Below are 24,416 nucleotides of genomic sequence, written 5' to 3' on the forward strand. Positions count from 1 at the left end.
CAAATATGCTGGCATATTGAATGCAGCACTTTCACAGCATCATTTTTCAGGATTTGAAATAGCTCAACTGGAATTCCATCACCTCCACTAGCTTTGTTCATACTAGCTTTGTTCATAGTGATGCTTCCTAAGGCCCACTGGACTTCACATTACAGGATGTCAGGTGAGTGATCACACCATCATGATTATCCGCATCATGAAGATCTTTTTGGTATACTTCTTCTGCTACCTTTTCTTAATCTCTTCTGCTTTTGTTAGATCCATACCGTTTCTGTCCTTTATTGTATCCATCTTTGCATGAAATGGTACTTTGGTATCTCTAACTTTCTTGAAGAGAAAAAGTTATCTCTAGTCTTTCCTGTTCTATTGTTTTCCTCTATTTCTTTGCACTGATCACTGAGGAAGGCTTTCTTATCTCTACTTGCTATTCTTTGGGACTCTGCATTCAGATGGGTTTTCTTTCCTTTCTCCTTTGCCTTTTTGTCTCTTCTTTTCTCAGCTATTTATAAGGCCTCCTGAGACAACCATTTTGCCTTTTTGCATTTGTTTTTCTTGGGAATGGTCTTGATCACTGCCTCCTGTACAGTGTCATGTATCTCTGTCCATAGTTCTTCAGGCACTCTATGAGATCTAATCTCTTGAATCTATTTCTCACTTCCACTGTATAATTGTAAGGGATTTGATTTAGGTGATACCTGAATGGTCTAGTGGTTTTCCCTACTTTCTTCAATTTCAGTCTGAATTTGGCAATAAGGAGTTCATGATCTAAGCCACAGTCAGCTCCCAGTCTTGTTTTTTGCTGACTGTATAGAGCTTCTCCACCTTTGGCTGCGAAGAATATAATCAATCTGATTTTGGTGTCGACCATCTGGTGATGTCCATGTGTAGAGTCTTCTCTTGTGTTGTTGGAAGAGGGTGTTTACTATGATCACTGCGTTCTCTTGGCAAAACTCTGTTAGCCTTTGCCCTGCTTCATTTTGTACTCCAAGGCCAAACTTGTCTGTCACTCCAGATATCTCTTGACTTCCTACTTTTGCATTCCAGTCCCCTATGATGAAAAGAACATCTTTTTTTTGGTGTTAGTTCTAGAAGGTCTTTTAGGTCTTCATAGAATAATTCAACTTCAGCTTCTTCAGCATTAGTGCTTGGGGCATAGACTTGGATTACTATCATACTGAATGGTTTGCCTTGGAAATGAACAGAGATCATTCTGTCATTTTTGAGACTGCACCCAAATACTGCATTTCAGACTCTTTTGTTGACTACTAGGGCTACTCCATTTCTTTTAAGGGATTCTTGCCCACAGTAGTAGATATAATGGTCATCTGAATTAAATTCAGATTATCTTTGAGGTCTTATTACCTCTGAGATCTTAATGTCTTTCTTGAGAGATGTTGGACATCCACATCTGCTCTCAGGTATACTAACTCCATGCTACTTTCCTCTTTGCTTTTTGCAAGCCACAGAAGCCCCTTCTGACTTCATACCACATAGCATATTATAGGCTTAGTGGACAATAGATTCCTAACTTGAGTAGTCATGGCTACAAGTAGCCGAGTAGCCTAGGATACAAGGCTTTCTGAAATTGATGGTTTAAACTGTAGTTCTTAAACTTTAAAAAAAGAACAGATCATTGTGGGACTATAATAAAAATTTAGATCTCTCGTTAGAAAAATTTATATTCACAAAAGAACTTTACAAAAATTTCAGGGTTCAAAAACACATCTCTCCTCTAGGTTAAGAAATCCTGTCTTAAAAATATCACATTTCCTGCACTGAACTCTACTAGACTGACTCTTATTAGCTTCCTGTGATCAAGTCCAAACTATACGATCAGCAAAAATCAGTAAAACTTGTGTGAGGTTTAAGGAAGTCAAAAAATGACTGTGAGACCAATAAAAATTATTAAAGGAGTGAAATTGTTAAAGGCTCAAAAGGGAAGGCCACGGCGTATGTACCAAGTGACAATGACTCCTTCTCCTCTCTGGTAACCTTGCAAAATTACTACACAGAAAGGAATCCACAAGGGAACTTGTTTCAAGACAGACCACCGACCATTTCAATGGCCTTGGAACCAATCTTATAATAGATAGCAAAGAATTTTGCACACAGAAGGGAAATGCCTCTTCTGATTTGTCTCTATTTGTATAGACATCTATAAGGATCAATATTAGCTAAATTTTGTCAAGGTCTGTTCAGTAAGTCTAATTAAACAACAGCTCATTGAGCACCTACTCTGTGCAAGTACATAAAATGATCACATGCATGAGCACTGTAGATTCTATGAGCAACAGTGGGATAATTCTGCTGGCAGTGAAAGATAACTGCTCTTATATACAGGAGTACGCATAACAGTTCCATTTTAATGCCTCTGCCTTGTTTTAGAGCCATTTTTAAAATCTCTTAATTCTTCATATACTGTCTCAAAAGTTGAAAATTCTCTAAATTTAGTTAATGTAACTTTCAATTAAAGTTTTTGCTTGAGGCTTTTTACAAATGAGTTAATAGAAAATACACTGACTCAATTTTAAAAATAAGCATAGAGTTAAACCCTAAAAGAACATGCCAAAATAATTTTTAATGGAAAAAAAAAGCATCTAATAATAAGAACCTTTGTCATCTTTGGGTTACTTTGTTATCTTCTTTTGAAACAATCCATGCCTCTGTTTACCTATATAGGAAACTGACAGGAAACATTAATTCCACACATCTTTTGGAACACTGTATTACTGGACTAAAAGAGTCTTAAAAAAAAACTCTGGAGGGCCAAAAATTATAGGCAACAAATGTAGAAGAATAAATGCAATCCAATATATAATATAAATTTGCCCCATTAAAACCTCTTTCACAATTTGAACGATTACCACTCTTTTTCTTCTCTGTATTAACATACTAATAAAGTCAAGAGGAATTACACTCATCTCAATGGCAACTTGAAGTCACTACTCAATATTAATATACTAATGGAAATTTGTATGCAATAAAAAAATTGATTTTATTTAGTTTTACTAGAGTATTTGGGAAGCTAGGGAGTAAAGACAAAAGAAAATCTGAGACTGACATGAAACTGGCAGGTTTTAAAAAAACTAAATTTTACAACATCTTTTATTTTAGAAACCTAAAGAGGTTCTCCTATATTTTCTCATTTATTCTCAAACAAATACAAAGGATAGAAGGAAGCTATATACAAGTTTTACAGACAGAAAAAGTGAATTCCAGAGAGTAGCTGAACATAATGCCTGCACAGTCCAAGGAGAGTGTGGGGGTTCATAAAAAATAAAAAAGAACAAAATACAATCCTTGCCCCTTGAAGTAATTATAACTTTTGGACAAAAACCCACTACAAGAACAGAACACACAACACAACAAAGCCAGCAGCTCTGGGTACAAAGATGGATGGAGTCCCAGAGGGGAGTACAGTGTTACAGGACAGTTTCAGAGGAGATGTTATACTCACTGGGGGCATATCATGGAAGGCATCAAGGAGATGCCATGTAAAAGAATGCATTGGAGAGGAAAAATTATTTCTGAATAAAACATAGCACTAGGCAGGAAAAACAAGGACTATATGGGGAAGAAAGAGTCCTGACAACAGTCTAGTGCAGGTGAAACACAGGTTCTGTGTGGGGGTATACTGGGAAAATGTGAAAGGGAAGATGAAGTAAAATTGCAGAGAACCTTGTGGGCCAGTGGTAAAGATTTTTGATGAAGAGAAAAATGTGCCTGGATCTATGCTCTAGAAAAACTAACCTGGCAGGAGTTTCCAGGAGACATTATGGAGTGTGAAAGACTGGAGAAAGACCATGGTAATTTGAATCCCACCTACATACATTATTATTAAGTCAAAAGCATTTGTATTGTACATTGCACTCCCCTGTAGGTACTTTATTATTTATTTAAAGTCACGAAATAGGATAGAATATTTCAGTTGCTGTGTACTACATACAACTCTATGAAGAAAATGTAAAAGGGCCAACAAGACTAACATTTATTAAGAGGTAATCTTGATTAAATTAACCCAGATTGATATGAAGTATCTTCTATACCATCCTATACAGATTAAAGAGATGACAAAGTTAGGGTGCTGCAAATTGAGGATCACAATATTTGTAATAGACAGCTATCATAATTAACTCTGATCATCAACACTGCCCAGGGAAACCTGAGTAGATTAGCCATTAAAGTCAGTTACCAAGCTACCTTACACAGACTCCTTGTCCCTTTTTATTTCAATGTTACCATCAAGCCTTAACAACCCACCTCTTCAATGGCCCCTCTTCAACTCTCTCACTTGTATTCCCCCAGCTCATGCGCTCAGAACCTTCCAGCTAACCAAGTGTGTGAGTTTTCACTTTGAACCCTCATCTCCAGTCCACAGGGTCTCAAACAGTCAGACATGGCTAAGCAACTGAACAACAATAACCCACTTCTTAACGTGATTAGTGGTTCAAACTAATGCCCTTGAAGCTTCCTTCAGCCATACATTTCTACGTCATTTCTTTTGCAAAATCCTTCAAGGTGGTGGCTTTCAAACTTGTTTAACCGCAACTTTTTAACAGTAAGCAACATATATATATATATATATATATATATAAAATGTTAACAGCTTAGCATGCACATCACACATGTGTATACACACACACACATACACACACATATGTTTCACAAAATAATAAACAGCCTTACTATGTACAATAGATTTTGATATTTTCTATTTTATTGTAGGTTCTTTCACTTAAAGGAAAAAAATGTGACCACTAAATTCAGTTTGGAAAATATCATCTTGGGTCTCTTCACTGCCTGAACTTGGTCTAAAATGTAAGTCACTCTTCTTGGTAGCTTTAATCTACCTTTCCAGACTTATTGCCCCTACTCCTTAAAATTGAGCTTTAGCCAAACTGAACTACTATTTCCCTAATATATCTCATGATTTCCTACTTTCATGACTGTGGCTAAACTAAGCTCTTAATTTGCAACATTTTCTTAGGCATATTCCATGCCTGCCTTTGTCAAAATTGACACAACCTTTAATGATATCAAATGTAACTTGCCCTGGAAAGCCTCTACTGACTTCCCAACACAGGGGACTTTTTTCTTTTCTGAATCCCCACAGCTCATTAAAGGCACACTCTAATAGCAACTCTACATTATATTAGTTTTTTGTTTCTGTGTATTATCAGGATCTTGTACATCTCTTTACTTTACAATAGTGGTACATTATAAGCATTCAGTTAATGTTCAGAAAATCAAAGACTTGAAGAGTGAAGGTAAAAGGAGAAGGGGGTGGCAAAGGATGAGATGGTTAGATAGTCTCACTGACTCAATGGACTTGAATTTAAGCAAGCTCTGGGAGATAGTGAAGGACAGGGGAACCTGGCGTGCTGTAGTCCATGGCATCGCAGAGTTGGACATGACTTAGTGACTGAACAACAACAATGACAAAATGAAAGACATAAGAAACGTCTCCAAACATTAATATCATTAGTAGAGGTTAAAGTTAACATGAAAAGTCAAGGTCAATTGACACATATTTTGATTCTCACATGTCATAAAACAAGCCCCTATTAAATCATTCCCTATCAATTAAAAAACCCTCTAAATATTTATTGATATTATCATTGATTTTACGGTTAATTTGAGGTTTGTAGTAGCATGTGTGTGTGCTCACTTGATCAGTTGTGTCTGGCTCTCTGCAGTCCCATGGACTATAGCCTGCCGGGCTCCTCTGCCCATGGGATTTTCCAGGCAAGAACACTGAAGTGGGGTGTCATTGCCTACTCCAGGGAATCTTCCTTACCCAGGGATCAAACCCACGGCTCTTGCATCTCCTGCATTGGCAGACGCATTCTTTACTGCTAGCATACCTAGGGAGCCCCACTTTACAATTTAGGCACTACGAATTGCTGAATGAAGATGTGCCCTATTTAAAAGGGAAAGTCAACATAAAAAGTTCAATTCATGACCTATCATTTTGTGTGAGACCACCAATAGAATCTTATGTTACAAGAAAAGTAAAGATAATAATAAAGGAATAAAGTAATCTATACTTATAAATCTTTGTGATGTGTTCTTGGTTATTTAACAGACAAAATAACAAAGATGTGGTAAACTACAGGTCTAGAAATGAAATAATGGGCTGTGGAACAGAAACATACAACTAGCATCTTAGACAACTCCAGAAGTAGATTAACAAAGGATTTCTTAAAAAATAAACAGTAGCATAGTCAGGAAAAAAGTAAAAAAGTCAATAGGACACAAACATCAGAGTTTGAAAAGCATAAAAGAAAGAAATTTGAGAGACAAGTCAAACATACCCAACACACTTTAAAATATATAGAGTAGATGATAAGATAGAAAAGAAATCTATGGTTCGTAGAAGAAAGGAATACAAGGACATAAAAGTAAGTCAATTGGTAAATTTATAGAGGCAATGAATCAGACAAAAGATAAAGAATATGTAAGTGTATGTGTAATGTACACATACAATCACTGATACTAAGTTCAAGGATGAGGAGACAGAATGACAGCTTTGCTAGGATGAGGAGGTCACGTTTTTCAGTCTTTAAGGGAAATCTATAGGTGAAGACTGTAGACCTGTGATAAGTTTACACACTGTAATAACTGACAAGTGTAATCTAACATTTTATTTCCAGACAGATCATCCACCGGGTACTTTCTCATGCATGCTTGACTTTATCATCAAAAGAGCCAGAGATGGCACAGCCTCAATACAGACACACCTGGAAGTCAAAATGACACTGGTCTGTGCTAATTCAAAATCTTCTTGTTTGGAGTCCGGAATCAATACTAGCAAAGTATTTCTTATGCCAAGGGACTAGGCTTAATGTCCAAATCTTGGGAACTGACAGGGCTTGAGGCAAGCTGTACAATACTTAAGATCCAGGAACAATGTGTACAGTGCTATGTGCCTGTTTAATTAGCACTATGGGTCCTCCCTGAAAATCTTAAGGCCATCTTATATGTTCTTTCCACTCAAAACTCTGGATTTGTCTTAAGCCACACAATGATCTACGTTTTTTTTCCCCTGAGATCCAAGGTGAAAAGAGATTCACAAAGCAATTTTCCACCATAATAAGGTTTCTAAGATACATGTATCAATCTGAAAAAATGTCTGCTTAGCATTTTTATAAAATATTCTGCAGCTGGAAATTATTCCTGGTAAACTTGGTGACACTGCCAAATCAACAGGACACCCTATTTTGAAAAGTTTCACTATCATGTCCATTCTAGTTAAGCTTCTAAATGAAAAACAAAATAAAATTGCCAATGGTTTTACATCATATTTCTAAACAATATTGTGACTTCCCTTGCATTAGATAAATTATTATATAAAGAATAATCTGTTACATTTTGGACTAATTTGTTCAACAATCCTTTAAAAGACATCTATACGCCAGGAACATAGCTGGACACCAGAGATATGAAAGTGAACACACTGAGATTGTCTTTGAGGGCCTCACAGTATAGCAAGAGACAATTATATAAACAATCCGAGGAATGTACTGAGAAGTACAGTAGAGGTACAGACAAGCTGCCAAGATATAGGAATGTAAATCAGAACTGATTTCACAGAAGGATATGAAGCAAGAAGGGGTTCCTCAGGAGAACAAAGAGACAAAGGCAAAGTAAAGCATAGGCAAAAACCTTAGATATAAGAAAGCAATCTCCTGGAAACCTAATTAGTTCAATATAACTTGACCCAGAAGCTTGTGTGAGAATAGCAGGATCAGATAGGTGGGACTGCAAAGGCCTTTTCCTAAAGAGTCTTTTTTGCCAGGCTAATTTGTTTGGACTTTATCTTAAACGTGGGTATTTAAGTACTTAACGCAGATCATACATGCATGCTCAGCTACTCAGTCATGTCCAACTCTCTGAAACCTCATAGACTAGGGCCCATCAGGCTCCTCCTCCAAGGGGTTCCTTCCCACCCCAGGGATTGAACCTGCATCTCTTACGTCTCCTGCATTGGCAGGTGGATTCTTTACCTCTGCACAAATTGGGCAGCCCATTTTCACAGATCAGCTGATAACAATGTGGTACAAAGGTTGGTAGGTACACAAGGCAATACTGAAGGCAAGTGGACCAGTTAGAAGACTTGTACAGTCTAGACAAAAAAACTAGTTATGGCCAAAATGAAGTCAAAGGGTCAAATTCAGAAGTAACAGAAGTAATATCAAAAGGTCCTTGAGATCTAAGGATTGTGGTTGAGATGGGAGGGAACTGAGAGAAAGTGGAAGTCTGGTAGTGAAGCCCCCGGTTACACTCAAGTAATGGGATAAATAACAATGCTTTTAACTAAGAGGGAAATACAGAAAAGGAGCAAATTTGCACAAAATGATAATGAGGAAGTATTGAACTTGTTGAGTTTATCATGCCTATCATGAGCAACTAAATATACAGGTCCTAGAGTATAGGCTCACTGTTGTGGCTCCAATCATCAACCTCTTTTTTTTTAAAGAAGCTAAGAAGGAACAGAAAGAGGGAGGGAGGAAGCCAAAAAAGAAGGGGTGGGGACAAAGGGAGAAAAATACTGAAAGAAGAACCATCAAGAATGGCTCTCAAGCTTGCAAGCAGTTGCAACCTATTTATTTTCAGGAAAATTGTTATTCTTTAACCCCTATCACAGTTTAGCCTCCTATCAGCAACAGCCTGCTTTATATTTGGAGAATTACCCTTCCAACACTGGGTCTTGTTTTTCCCCCAGAACCACAGTAAATGTGGTTTCAGTAATTATGACTCAGTCTCTTGCCCCAATCCTGGCACAGGATCTAGACTTGTCACATCAAACAAAGTCATCTTCTCCCAACAACAATGGGTTCATGGATGATACAAGTCAAGCCACTGAATGACACTGAACCATAACTGTATTTTTCTTCCAGCTATTTGAGATTACCACTTTTCCTACTAAGTATGGACTTCCCAAGTGGCACATTGGTAAAGAACCCATCTGGCAATGCAGGAGACACAAGAGATGCAGGTTCAACCCCTGGGTTGGGAAGATCCCCAGAGCTGTACATGACTGACTGTGTGGGCAGGTGTGCGCGCGCGCGCGTGCACACACACACACACACACGCACACACACATATGAACTAGAAAGGATGTAACGGCAAGCCATCTTCTGACTACAGGGGTCCAAACTGAGAATAGAATCAACAGAAGGTAAAGGCAAGAGATTAAAAACCGGTGTGTCTGTGTGTTTGCGTTCTGATTACATAGTTTGTATCTTGTTTCTAATCTACTTGAAGCTAATTTATCTTCAGGTCATTATCAGTAAATTCTCTTTTTATTTAAATCAGCTTGAACATGACTTTCTGCTCCTTGTAATCAAAAGAATCTTAACCAATATAAAGAGTAAAGTAGTAATTGATGTTTTCTAAAAATATTAAATTAAAATCCAGTTTTAAAAAATCAGTTATTCACAAGTCTATCAACAGTAAATATTCTATTGAAAAAAGAAAATTATTCATCTATTGTTGCATTCAAATTGAAACTATCCACTAAGTAATTTAAAATCATATTTAACATAATTAATACCAATATAAAATGCCTAATGCAAAAAGGAACATGAAAGAAGAAAAGTATCAAAGATTAGAAGAGAAAGATTGAAACTGCATATTCAACTTAGGAAAGAATATTAAACGAATTTCATTAGAATGAAATTAACAAACATTTCTGGATCAAGAGATTCCATTAAAATGAAAACAAAGTTATAACCTCTAAAAAACAAAGAAAACCGGGGGGGAGACATCAATGGAGTAGGGATTTCAATTAGATTCTTGAGTCAGAAAGCAGCAGCAGAAGGAACAACGACTGATAAATCAACAGAGGAAGTTGTAACCCACAGTGTGTACAGGAGAGAAGAAAGCCAAGAAAGGAATTAAACAAGGCCACACTATCCTGAGCTCCAGGTATAACAAGGATGAGGTGTGAGGCTGGAAAACTCTAATCTCAAAAAAAGCATCTATTCAGCTTTCCCCTTGCCTTATTCTTACATATGAACAAGTAACCAAGACATTTGAGAAAAGCCTTCAACATGAAAGAGAAAAAAACATGAGAAAATAGACCCCAAAGAAAACATGAATATTTCAGAGAATGAAATGTTTAAAGACTCTAATCTGTATTTTAAGATGGATATAAAGATGTTATTAATACATCTATAGAAGGAAAAATAGGTTGTTATTAAAAAGGAACAATCAATAAACAAGTAAAGTTCCTGATTGCTATAATAAAAAGAAAATTTCAACAAGAAAGTAGGGTGTTTAAAAGGGAAACCTCACAGAATGTACAACAAAAAAATATAGAGATGGAAGATACAGGAGTAGAGACAATAGACATGAAAATTCAAACTGGGAGGTCTAAAGTGTGATCAATTAGAGTACCAGCAAAAGAGAATAAAGAAGGTCAAAGGGAGTCAATTGTCAACTAATGGGAGGACATGCAGAGCCAACCTAACACTGCAATTCTGCTGGCTCTGCCATTTGTGTACATCAGATTAGACAGCAGGTTCTCCTCTTTCTCTATCAAAAAAAGAAAGCAGTAGCAGTTTTAGGTCTCATATCCACATACTGCTCTGCACAGGAGAAAGACCTTATCTTTTGCCAACAATCCATCACTTAGGTTTCATCCTATGTGGTACAATGCAGATTAATAAAACCAACCCAACTAATTGCTACGGCCAGCATGCCATGCTGTGACTGGCTTTCACCTGGATTAATGCCATCCCTAAACAATCATTGGGAGAAAGAGGAAAGAGGTATGCTGCTACTCAATAGAAAACTGTAGAAAGGATACAGGGGAAGCCACTTTCAAATGTCCAGTATGCTGCTGTGACATTTCATTACATCAAACATAAAGACACAATCATAAAAGACAACAGAGAAGAAAAACGAGTCAGCTAAAAAAGGAACAAATATCACATTAGCATGAAACTTCTCATCGCAAAATGCTAGAGGACCATGGAGCAGTGCCTTTAATGATTTGAGGAAAAGTGACATTCATCCTAAAATATTAAATTTAATGGACAAACTAATCAAATACAAGGGTAGAATAAGAGCATTTGCAAACTGCAAGGACTTGAAAGGAAACTGCAATTTCCTTCTCTAAGGCAATCTCTTAATGATGGATTCCATTGAAATTAGGGAATAAACCAAGAAAGAGGACAATAATAGATCCTGTAAGAAGTAGCTTCAGTTGAGAAAGAAAGAATACGTGATCCTTAAATATATTCTCTATAGAGTTATGGTATTTAGACATATCATGCAGGAACTATTGCATTGTTTTATGTGACTTAAAAGAAAACACCCACAGAATTTGAAAATTACTATATTTTTAGAGAATAATACAAGTTATCTATATGCCAAACTAACCCAGATGAGAATCAAATGATATTTTAATATTAAATAAATTTTAAGGAACAAAAGACTAGCTATATGAAAGTCAGATATTTTGCAAACAGCTTGAGTTATACACACACCTGTCATAATCACCTGACAATCCATAAGGCATAAAGGCTTATTCCACTTCTATTAGCTTTCATGACTTCTACAAAATATTGACAGTTAGGAAACCTTTAATTCTGCAAATTCTCCCAAGTCTTTCCTACTTCCTTTAAGCAATTAGTCAATTAAACTCTGTAAAAAACAAACATCTCCTATTCAAATATTAGCTCTAATATCTAGGGGCAAAAAGAGTTAACAAAGACAAAAGTCTGACATACATATGAAAGTCACAAAACTACAACCTGTTATAAATAAATGTTTAAAATGAAAATGAATCTAAATGCTTTCAATTCATTAATATTCAAAGGATTAAAAAAATGCAATTCTACCTTTTTCTTAGAACAAGTGAAGACGAACTTGAAGAATTATAGCTCTTCTCAACTCGTTTTTTCCCATAATTACTCAATTTTTCATTAGAATATGTAAGACCTCTACTGGAATCTTTGCACCAGTGTTTCATAAATGGATTTAACTATAAAAGCCTGGTTATACAATCTCTTCCAAAAAATCAGTATATTTCTGATATTTATGTCCTTAAAATATCCTATAGTAAAATTAATATTTTTGCACAGGAAAAGAAGGAACTATTTAGTCCCAGACAACTTGACAACATCTCTTTCAGGTATAGTTATAATTATCATGTATGAACTTCCAAAGCAGAAGTTGTCAAGATTTAACATTAGCATTAATTTATGTCATAACTGACGGTTACTATAAAGATAATGGCAAAGCATCCATTTCAACAAAGACAGAATGTATCAAAAGGGAAATTTCTTCTTAATTACTACTAATCAGCGCATTTTTAATTAAATTGATTAGTAATTTATTATCTTTCCCTTTCTCGGAAGGGTGTTATTATCACAGTTTCTCCAAAGTTATCAGTTATCAGTGGTTTTTAAGCAACCTAATTACCTGTGGTATTGAGTCCTACCATTTTGTAATGTTGGTTTATGCTACAAACTTAATACCTAGTTTCTTTGTACCATGAGGAAGAATTTTGAGAATGAAGAATTTGTGCTCAGTATTTCACACCTCAAAGTGAACGTTGTCAAAGTCTTAGTCGTCCACATGGAGAGAAGTGAAATTTCTTTTATGCCTTCTCTGTTGTTTGATAGGACTTTCCAGTTGGTTCAGTGGTAAGAAATCCACCTGCCAACACAGGAGACACAGGAGACGTAGGTTTGATCCCTGGGTTGGGAAGATCCCTTGGAAGAGGAAATGGCAACCCACTCCAGTATTCTTGCCTGGAAAACTGCATAGACAGAGGAGCCTGGGGGGCTACAGTCCATAGGGTCGCAAAGAATTAGACATGATGATAATCAAAATAGTTGTTATTAGCATGAATATTCCCAGAAGGAAGAAATCAGGTCCCTGTGATTTCCTTTGAAAAGTATTTACCTCTTATGCTACCCATATCCAAACAGTAATTTTTTTTTCTAAATAGTAAATTATAGAACCATTCTTTCCCTATCAGTTTTGTTTTTTAAAGCGTAAATAAAAATAAGAGTGTTCTGTGTTGGAGAAGACTCGAGAGTCCCTTGGACTGCAAGGAGATCAAACCAGTCAACCCTAAAGGAAATCAGTCTTGAATATTCATTGGAAGGACTAATGCTGAAGCTGAAGTTTCAATATTTTGGCCACCTGATACAAAGAACGGACTCACTGGAAAAGACTCTAATGCTTGGAAAGATTGAAGGCAGGAGGAGAAGGGAATGACTGAGGATGAGATGGTTGGATGGCATCACCGACTCAATGGCCATGAGTTTGAGCAAGCTCCGGGAGTTAGTGATGGACATATGGAAGTCTGGCGTGTTCCAGTCCCTGGGGTCACAAAGAGTCAGACACCACTGAGCAACTAAACTGAACTGAACTGATGTAGAAAATAAGAGATATTTTCAAAGGAATTGAAGAGTTTCATATATTTTTAAAATCGAAATTCTTAATTAATATTAGGCTTTGATCAGCATCAAATCTGAAGTATATCACTAAAGTAGCTACTTGGGATTAGCAAATTTTTTCATGACAGGGGTTCATAACAGCTTCTGAAAAGCTAAACTTTTCTAAAGAATGAGAAAATAAAATGCAATGTCCCTTGGTACAAGAAGGGATAGAAATTTTCTTTCCTTTGTAAAAAAATATTAAGACATCAAGGAAATATTTGGTTTAAATTATCTATTTCACTAGCTACACCTTATATGAACTGCCTATAGTTGACTGGATAAAATTCATATTTAAGAGTACTGAACTGTATTTAAATAGTTGACTATAATAAGAATAAAAAGATGACTGCTTAATATAAAAGGATATCTATTAACATTTACTAAGTATAATGCCTATTAGATAGATGAGTCCCATATACTTTCTCCCTCAGTTTTCCATGTAGAGAAATTAAGAATGAATGCACAATTGCTGCAAACTCATATATACAGAAACTTTAGTATTTAATTTATAAACCTCTTTCACTAACTTAAAGTAAGGCTCAGTCTCTCTTTCTTTAGGTCTATTTAAATTTCACCAAAGCAGAAAGGTCTTTCTGGACTACTCACTGCCATCACTCATCATTACCTTGACTCCGCTTCATCTTTCTTCACAGTACTCTTCACCACCACGCATATAATTTATGTGTTTGCTTATTGACCTGTCTCCTACAGAGAAGTAAGCTCCAACAAAACAAGACTTTTTCTGTCTGTTCATTGTCCTATCCCCGGTGCCTAGAACTACATATAACAAGGCATTCAAAAAAATATTTGCTAAAAACATGATTGAAAGTTCATCAGCTCCAAAATCCTAAGGAAAACTTGGGTAAATATCATTTGACAATTATCGGTGCCAGACTATATAAAAAATTCTATCTTTAAATAATATTTAATATAAAGGCATAGTAATAGTTTTCTAACTGAAAAGACAAAATGGCTTTTCAAAGAATAGTTGGGCTGCTTAGAGTTGTAATTATTAACTTAGAGAGTAATAATTAACAAATAATTGTTAATTATTATTAAATAATTCAGTAAATATAATTTACTAAATTACACACTAAAGTCAGTAAATGTAATTAGTTGCTCTGCATACCTTAACAAGTTTCAAAAGCTCATAGAGATCTTCAACCTCATCACCTTCACATTTGGTGTACACTGGTCCCGTATCCATGCTCTTTCCCCTTATGGTACGGCGATAGAGGGGAAGAGCCATCGCTTCTGCATACAAATCAATGGCATGATGACCCACTGTCTGATACATGTAGCTATCCAGTTCATCTGACCCCACTGCAACAAATAAAGGGAAATAATCAAACAGAATGAAAGACAGTGGATTTGAAAGTCCACCTGAGTCTCATTGCCTATAGAGCAGTCAACACAATTTGATTCCAAAATTATCAATAAGAACAAAAATATTCAAAACAGATAAGTCACATGAAACTTTTTAGTGATACAAATGAACGTAGAAATATACTGGAATAGGCTTTTTGATTTCTTTACTCTATTTTTTAGAAAAAAGAATCATGAATATACATAAAGATTATTTGCAAAGATATTCATCATAGCATTTTTTATAATATCAATAGATTAAAATTATAGTATATTCACATAATACTATGCAGCTATTAATATAATTTTGAAGAAGAGTATTTTCTAAAGTATGTTCTGCAGAATAGAAATCCCATGAGATATTATTAGGTACTGGATGAAAAAATAAAGGATTCTGTGGGCAAATGAATTTATATAAAAATGAGGATAAACCAGATTAAATAGGTGTTTTAACTGCAATTCTTCCTAGGCTAAGCAGCTTTAAGATGCTCTAACAAGGCGAGAGAGTGTGAATTCTCTCTCAAATTTATCTATCTATATAACACTTACATTTTCGTAGGGTATTTGTGTTGCAAAGACAATATCTAGAAATGCTGTGGTAGAACAATAATGACAAGGAAGGTGTTAAAAAATATTTTTAAGCTTTTAAAAAGTTACAAAACAATGTTTGACACATATGTGTGTATCTGTGTGTATACATGTATATATGCATATATGCCAAGCAGATCTAGGCTTTCCACTGAATGTGAAAGAATTCTATCAAAAGGCATGAAAAATTATATTGTAAGGGCCTTCAATAATCAAAATTGCCACCTCATGCTATCAGATTTTGGCTCACACAACAGATTGGCTTCCACATACTCATACTATTATTATAAATCTGTCTAGTACTGGTTTCAGTAGGAAGGAGAGATATAGCCAAAGTAACCTAAAAATCTCTTAGATTACCTTCATCTCAAATTTAAACCAGATCTTTAAATGTATTAGCTTTAAAGACAATTAATACAATCGAATTAATATATTTAAATAACTTTGAGTTTCTCAGCCAGAAACTTCCTGATGTTAGCAAAATAATTACATTTTACTGAATTCAAAAACCTAGACGACAATTTTCCTTTAAGGCTCCATTTAGTCCCAACCACAATGTAACTTTTATTAATGGAAGCTAGATAACAACAATAGTATGAGATCAAACAAAACCAAAAGGCTCCACTGTTGCCTGAAGCACCTCAATTAACACGCCACAAACGTTCCTACTACAAATTTAAAGAGATAGCTTTGTGAATTTTATGCCAAGTTCACATTTATCCCCATTATGGGGATAAACTCTTTTCCAGACTACCCACTGAAAACTCAGTGCTATGATTTAGTTTAACCAACTTTATACCGGAGTCATCTCTACCAGTCATTCCTCATTAAGATTCCTTTTACATGTTTAGGGGGAGAAAAAAAGCCAGTCAATGAATCATTCAATAATCACCAACATCCTGTTGATTTTAAATCAAGATTAGCTAAACTCTCCATCTACCAACCCACAGCCATCTATTCTCTTCCATTACAATGAGAGTGCAGCTGATTTCCTCCAGCTTTTAGTTTGTAATATTCCAATTCCATTTACTACTAAATCCTTTCTCACTTACAATATTCTAGGGTTTCCCTGGTGGCTCAGCTGGTAAAGAATCCGCCTGCAATGCAGGAAAACCGGGTTTGATCCCTGGGTTGGGATGATCCCTTGGAGAAGGGAATGGCAACCTCCAGTATTCTTGCCTGGAGAGTCCCATGGACAGAGGAGCCTTCCACTAAGAGGCATAATTTAAAGACATACTTTGCTTGTCATGTTACCCACCCTGCTAGTGAATCTTAAGCACAAGAAAGATTATAATGATGATTCAAAGCAGGATTTTTCAACTTTATAGTGGTTCAAAAGCAATACACATATAATAAAAATTGTACTTCAAATTTTGAATTGTTATCTTTTCCCAGACTAGTGATACATGGTCCATACTCTCTGTGATACTGGGCAGCAGTAGATAGCCACAGCTCCCAGGCAACAATATGATCAAGATAGTAAACAACTGATACACTTAAGAACCATTCTGTACCCATACAACCATTCTGTTTTTCACTTCCACACACTACAGAATTCAATAAACTACATAAGATATTCAACACTTTATTATAAAAGAAACTTTATGTTAGATGATTTTGCCTTACTGTAGGCTAATGTAAGTATTCTAAGCAGAGTTAAGGTAGGCTAGGCTAAGTTATCATGATCAGTAGGTTGGGTGTATTAAATGAATTTTCGACAGGATATTTTCAACTAATGTATTTCAACCTAACCACACTGTAAGTCAAAATCTGTACATCAGTGATTCAGTAGAAGGGAACTGTAACTATTCATATAGAAAAGTTGAAGACAAGATAAAAACTCCACGGAGTCAAATTACATCACGCATGTATTATATAAACAATCTTCTTTTTAAATACCAACACCTCTAAAGATAGAAAGCTTAAAAAATTACTTGCCTGACTGGCCACAAAAGATAAGAAAATTCTTTCCTTAAGTAATAGAATACAACCCGCAAGGAAATTCTGCTGCTTCTTTTATAATACAGAAGTTGTAATATAGTTCCCACTCACCCTTAAAAGAATTTTCTCTTCATTATTTAAAGTCAGAAAGAGGAGGTCACTTTCTAAACATACCACTTTGAAAACGCTATTATTATTAATCATCAGAAACCCATACAATATCCAAAGTATATGTTTACACCTGACCCTCCACAGGACCTTCACAGGACCTGTTCTACTTCCTCCTATAAAATACTTCTAATCTCTATATTCCCACTTCACTTCAAGCATTACTTGGCTCTTAATCAGAGAAGGAAAGAAAACTCAGATAACTGCTTGCCCTTGCAGGGTAAATTCTAGTTAGTTCATTATTCATCTGTCAATCAATAAACCTTGAGTGAATGCCTACCAGGGGCACAGAGTTGTCCCAAGTACTGAGGAACAATTAAAGGAATATAGAAGATATGACCTCTCCTCTCAAGAAGTTTAAAAACAATCTATTTGGGCATTAAAAAAATAAATAGAAAACAACTGTAAAATGATATACAAATAAAAATTCAATATGCCAGCAGCACTGAAGAAGGAAAGAAGGAAGGGAGAAGAATATCTAGTGCAAGATTCAGATTTAACTGGCTTCCCTGATAGCTCAGATGGTAAAAAATCTGCCCGCAACCCAGGTTCAATCCCTGGGTCAGGAAGATCCTCTGGAGAAGAGAATGGCTATCCACCCCAGTATTCTTGCCTGGAGAATTCCATGGACAGAGGAGCCTGGTGGACTACAATCCATAGGATTGCAAAGAGTCAGACTTAACTAAATGACTAACACTCACTTTTACTCACTCAGATTAAATTTATTGGGGACCTACTTCATGCCAGGAATTATTAGTGTTTTTGCATATAATACTAATTTAATTAATCCTAAAATAATAGTAGAGTAAAAGCATGGAATCTTAAAAGAAGCTGAGTAAAGGGGACGATAAAAAGATCTCAGTAGAAAAGCAGTAATCAAGTTAGACAAGTTTAATCTCCCTCTATTACATTTCAACAGTTAATATCTATGGTTGCATGGGTATAATAAAAGAGTATAAAAAGCAAATCGATGAATATTTTTATTTTATTTAAAAGTCTGATGGGAAAAAAATATATAATTATGTGAGGTGATGGATGTAAAGTAAACTTGTTGTGCATATATGTATATATTATATACATCTATATAAAATCACTGTTATACACATAAAATGAATACAGTATTATATATCAATTATATCTCAATTTAAAAAAAAAGATTTTGTTGGTTGAACTGTGTCACTCCCAAATTCTTGGAGTAAAGTCCTAACATCTAATACCTCAAAATGTTACCTTGTTTGGGAATAGAGTCATTGAAGATGTAATTGGTTAAAATGAAGTCATTAGAGTGAGCCCTTCACCAAATATGACTGGTGTCCATATTAAAAGAGGAAATTTGGATACCAACATGGATACAGAGAAAAAAGAACATCTAAATGGAGAAGTTTCATTGGAGAAAAACTGAAAAAAGTATCTAAAATAAGGTCTGTGGATTATTTGCAGATGTTCTTATTACCATAGATGAATAAAAAGTGGACATGTATTGTTCAATGGTTTTCTCAAGTATCACACATTTAGTTTACATCTAAGATGGCTAAACTGAATGCTTTTAATAACAAAGTGTATGTATTATCATTTATTCACATATGTCTTACTTTCCAAGTTCCAAAGAGTTGTATGTTATTCACCCCTACATTGCCAACAACACTTGGAAAAGTGTTGTAGTGGAACAACAGTGCACTCTGAAGTAAGAGGATTCAAGTGTCAGTCCTACAAGTTTGTATTAGCTATTTTACCTTGGACAAAATTATAAAATTCAAAGCTTCAGTATCTTTGCCTAGGAGTAACTTTCTAGGAGTTCTTAGGAGGATTAAAGATTACATAATTGAAAACACTTAGCACAGAATGTAGCATCTAAACAGTGCTAGAGATATAAGAGTTCCCATTAATTGTTTGCATATTGTGTATAAAACAATGCAATCATGAGGCTGGAATTTCAGTCATTTAGAGAACTTTCCAATATATGTACACACTTACCTTGGTTTTCCGCAGGTCTTAGATTTGCTAAAGCAACAATCTGATGCCCAGCAGCAACGCACTGCATCATATTGTAACAGCTGTCCTTCCCACCACTAAAAAAATAAATAGATAAGGAGACAAATAAATATCAGGTTACTGACTGTTATTTAACATAGTCTCATTATACATCAAAATAGAACACATTATTTTTTTCAGTTTTTCAGAATATTCGAGGGGCTTATTTTGCAGTAGAATGTGTAATTTCCACAGCATATGCAACTCATCAAAGGAATCAGGATATCTCAAGTTGCTACTCGCAAGGGCTTATGAAATTACATGCCATCATAACAAAGATTATGCTAAAATGGTAACTCTCTGGTTTTTGATAGTGGTTTTGCTTTAATACATAAAGTGTTTTGCAAATAAAAAATGATTTAATTCTACATTCCAGTTAAACACATTATATATACTTCTCAGATGAAATTTTCCATGAAAAAGTATAAAAAGTACCTGTTCTTTCCCACTTTGAGAATGCTAATGATGGTCACCAGCACCAATTAAAGGATCAAATTAAAGATCTGAGATCCAGTCAAATGACAAAGTTTGACATACTTGGTGGGTTCAAATTCTGTAGAGGTTGAAATCTAAAAGCTGAATTACCCTAATAAAGTTAAACATCAGTACTATAAGTACTTCAGCTTTCAACCATCACCACATTCGATGGCAGGATAAGGCCTGAAGAACTTCTAAATTCTGGTACCAAGTGTATCTAAGGCAAATCACTTACTCAAGACCAGTGTTAGTTCATCTTTAACAAGGTTGAATTGCAACCAATATACTATTTTGGTTAAATACTCTACTGCTCCTCTCTATGCATGTTTCTTCTTTTTTAAAAATCATTGTCTCCTTCCCTTTGTTTTATTCCTGTTTCTTTTCATTCTAATCTCTGCTTAAAATGTGCAAATGTACCCCCAGACAATGTTTAGACCTACTCATAAGCAAAGAAACTAAGAGACTGATTATCCTAGAAGCTGGCCCTTTTGCCTTTTTAGTTCCCAGCACTTGTCAGCCTCTACTACATTCTGAGGGCTTCCCTGATAGCTCAGTTGGTAAAGAATTGGCCTGCAACGCGGGAGACCCTGATTTGATTCCTAGGTTGGGAAGATTCCCTGGAGAAGGGAACTGCTACCCACTCCAGTATTCTGGCTTAGAGAACTCCATGGACTGTATAGTCCATGGTGTCGCAAAGAGTCAGACATGACTGAGAGACTTTCCCTTTCACCACATTCTGAGGGCTTCCAAAGTAGCACAGTGGTAAAGAATCCCCTGCTAATGAAGGAGACTCCGTTTGATCTCTGGGTCAGGAAGATCCACTGGAGAAGGAAATGGCAATCCATTCCAGTATTCTTGCCTGGGAAACCCCATGGACATAGAGGCCTGGTGGGTTAAGTCAATGGGGTTGCAAAAGAGTCAGACATGTCTTAGCAACTAAACGACAATAACCATATTCTGATCAGTAACAACAGTTATTCCAGAACTTCTCAAGGGGAGGGAAATTGCAAAGGGCAAAGTGAAGTTACAGATCACACTCTCATCCCTCAGATTCTGATATTCCCATAAGTATATCTTGCACAACTTCTCCTATTGAACCTGGTTGTTTGATTTCTGCAGGATGTAATGATCTAATTCTTTAGAATATTTAGAATATTAAAGACTAAAGGGTATATATCCTAAATCAGAACTTGGCCTTTTATTTTAAAATATGCTAAGATCTCAAATATGATTTTAAAATAGTATTTCCCAAACTGTGCCCTGTGGGTAGCCATTCCCTTCTCCAGGGGATCTTCCCAACCCAAGTATCAAACCCAGGTCTCCCGCATTGCAGGTGGATTCTTTACCAGTTGAGCCACCAGGGAAGCCCAAGAATACTGGAGTGGGTAGCATATCCCTTCTTCAGAGGATCTTCCCCACCCAGGTATCGAACCCAGATCTCCTGCATTGCGGGCAGATTCTTTACCAGCTGAGATACATGGGAAGCCCCCTGTGGGACAACAGTGTCCAACAAATGCTCTAAGAACATAAGCTTTTCAAGGTCAAATTAAGTTTGGAAAAGGCTGAGTCCCTTACTCACTTCTTAGAACATCACAGAATACATAACATATGTTAGGGGAGACATCCTACAGAAGATCAGAAGTTTATTTCCCAATTCTGGAATACTAAGCTAAGTTACTCATTGTGCTTGGGTCTATATGCTTTGTTATAAAATTAGAGAATGGCCTAACTAATCCTCAAGGTGCCATTCAACTGTAAAATTAAATGACGCAATCTTTTATGTATTAGGAAAATAATGTTCTTCACGGTCTAAAGATATGTAAGAATATTGGTTTCACTTATTCCCTAGAATGCACACACATATCTCATCTCTTAGTGCACCCACATACACACACTAAACATACTTATTACAAGTAGATTCATAGTATTAAATTAAAATCCAAATACATTCAAGTGTATGTGCATACAAATGTATATATGTATTATGTATGCATTCACATTCATATTGGAGAAGGAAATGGGAACTCACTCCGGTACTCTTGCCTGGAAAATCCCACGGACATAGGAGCCTGGTAGGCTACAGTCCATGGGGTAGCAAAGAGTCAGACACGACTGGGCGACTTCACTTCACTCACTTCACTCACTTCATACTTTATCACTGAAGGAAATGGCAACCCACTCCAGTATTCTTGCCTGGAGAATCCCATGGACAGAGGAGCCTGGGGGGCCATGGTCCATTGGGTTGCAGAGAGTTGGACACAGCTGAAGTGACTAAGCACGCATGCACGCACATTCATATGTACATATTATATTCTGTACTGCAACTTAGAGCATATCTTCCAACATTTATATAGATCTTACATTTTAGCAACAATTTTCAAACACTGCTTCTTTAAAAAAGTAATTAGTTTTATTATAAAAGTAAACTATGTACACAATATTTAGTGTAATAAATTATACGAATTTTCTTCTCTCTTTCCCTCCAACATTTCTGAGACTAGTTAAATGTCTTACTTGAATGGGTAAACTTTTGGTTAACTGCATGTGGATGTGAATTACTCATTTCCTGGACTGCTTTTTATTCTTACTGATCTATATCAACTGAAGCTCATTCATAATACTGAAAGCTTAATCATTCAGTTTACAGAAGAAATTCACTGTATAAAAATAATTATTTTGGCACTATAGTCTAGTATCTTAACAATGGCACTGAAGTAAAAGATGTTATATCAAGAGTTCTAAGCGGGTCACACTGTTTTCAGCCAGTATTAGTTTCCTAAGGCACTGAACAAAGATTTTCATGAAATCTTCCAGGTTGCATGGCTGCATGCAACTCACTCTACATCGATTCAATTCTCATCAAACAAACATTCAAGCAGTTTAAATTCCCTTTTGCATGTTGTTATTTTGTTTCCTTTTGTTTCAGTTCACAGAACTAGTATGGAGCCATTTAAACTGACCAGCCTTTGGTCGTCAAAGACACCTAAACATGATGGGTTACTATAGACTTCAAACTCTTTTTGGAATGTGGAGTACAATGTTACCATAAAGTCACTTTTCTAAACGCAATGAGTCTCCAAAGCAATGGCAGCTGGATCTAGGATAAAACAGGATGATTCCATCTCTATGCTTGACACCAAGCTAAAGCACATCCTCGTCAGAAGCAGTCCTGTCACTACTGGGACGCAGAAGAGGGAGAGGTGGTCTTTTGTGAGAGGGGGCGGGGCTGGTAGCAACCTCGGGAATAAGGCTGAGCCGGAGGACCCGCAGAAAGATAGGATCCTGAGAAGAAAACGAAGAGAAAAGGGTAGGGGACACTAAGTGGCGTCAAGTACTGCCTCTCAAACGCCACGGCCCATTACAGCTTTTGAGACTCCGACCCAGGTCCGGTTCAGACTAACTAAACGCTCTGGCGGTGAGTCCCAGGCATCAGCAGTTTAAAACGTAAATCCAATCTGAACCCAAGTCTGAAGCCCAGACGACCAGGGAGGCGGCGAGGGGCAGAGAGGAGGAGTACCAGCCCAGGGCCTGGGACCCAGCAGGGTGTAGCCCGAAGGCTCCGCCTCTTCCTGCGGCCAGGAGGAGCCGCCGAGCCCGCGACAAGCGGCTCCTGCACGGACACCGCCCGATCGGCGGCGGCGCCGCCGGGTCAGTCGGAAAGGACTAGAGGCTGACAGGGAAGAGGAAGGCAGCGCGGACGCCGCGTTACCTGATCAGAGCTGCGACCCTCATGCTGGGCGCAGTGCGCGTGCGTGCCGCGAGCGCGGGAGGAAGCCGGGAAGTCGCCGCTGTTGCCGTCGCCCCCGCCGTGACGTGCCCGGGGCCTCAAGCGCCTGTTCGCCCCGCCGCCTGTCAGCAACCGGCGCTGCAGCCCGTGCGGCGGCCAGAGGGATACCTGGGTGCTGAGCACGCGTCACTTGGCGCCTAGTCCGTGAGTCACGGATGTCGCGTCCCCGGAAAAGAACGCTGTTTAGGCGCTGCTTAACCACCTAAGTGAGGGCACTGAAGCTGCCTGGGAAGGGCAAGGTCCGCATCGCAGAGCTGGGCTCGGGGGCACTGGATTTGTTTGGGTAGGAAAACGTTCAAAGTCACTTACGCTACCAGTCGAAACACTTGTGGACGTACAAAGGGAGAGTACGTTGGTCTTTACTAACTCAGCCACCCATTTAAAAGAACCGAACCCTTCAGTTTTTTAGGTTTGATCTCCTCAGTACCTCAAACTTCCTTCTGGAGCTATTCCCAGGACCGCTAGGCTCCCTGGGCTTTGGTCACTCTGTAATAAAGAGGCTAGGAAGCTGATTAAGGCTTGATTACCAAAGACCAGCAGCCTTGCAGAAGGAAATTCTAGCTTCTAAACTTTTTCACCAGGTATTCATTGAGTGCCTT

At 37.0% G+C, this 24,416-nt stretch overlaps 1 protein-coding gene across 1 annotated transcript in view; it reads right to left on the minus strand.

Annotated features, from left to right (window-relative positions):
* Window positions 1–23,927, minus strand: part of DPH6 (diphthamine biosynthesis 6) — a 206,008-nt gene extending 182,081 nt beyond the window's left edge. Inside the window, exons 1-3 of the mRNA XM_043471408.1 lie at window positions 23,740–23,927; window positions 19,497–19,591; window positions 14,590–14,783 (exon numbers count right to left, since the gene is read on the minus strand). Coding sequence (XP_043327343.1) covers window positions 14,590–14,783; window positions 19,497–19,591; window positions 23,740–23,762 — 312 coding nt within the window. The 5' untranslated portion in view covers window positions 23,763–23,927. The remainder of the gene's footprint in view (window positions 1–14,589; window positions 14,784–19,496; window positions 19,592–23,739) is intronic.
* Between the last annotated feature and the right edge of the window lie 489 nt (window positions 23,928–24,416).

The sequence above is a fragment of the Cervus canadensis genome, chromosome 6 (genome assembly GCF_019320065.1).
Source record: "Cervus canadensis isolate Bull #8, Minnesota chromosome 6, ASM1932006v1, whole genome shotgun sequence".
NCBI lineage: Eukaryota > Metazoa > Chordata > Mammalia > Artiodactyla > Cervidae > Cervus > Cervus canadensis.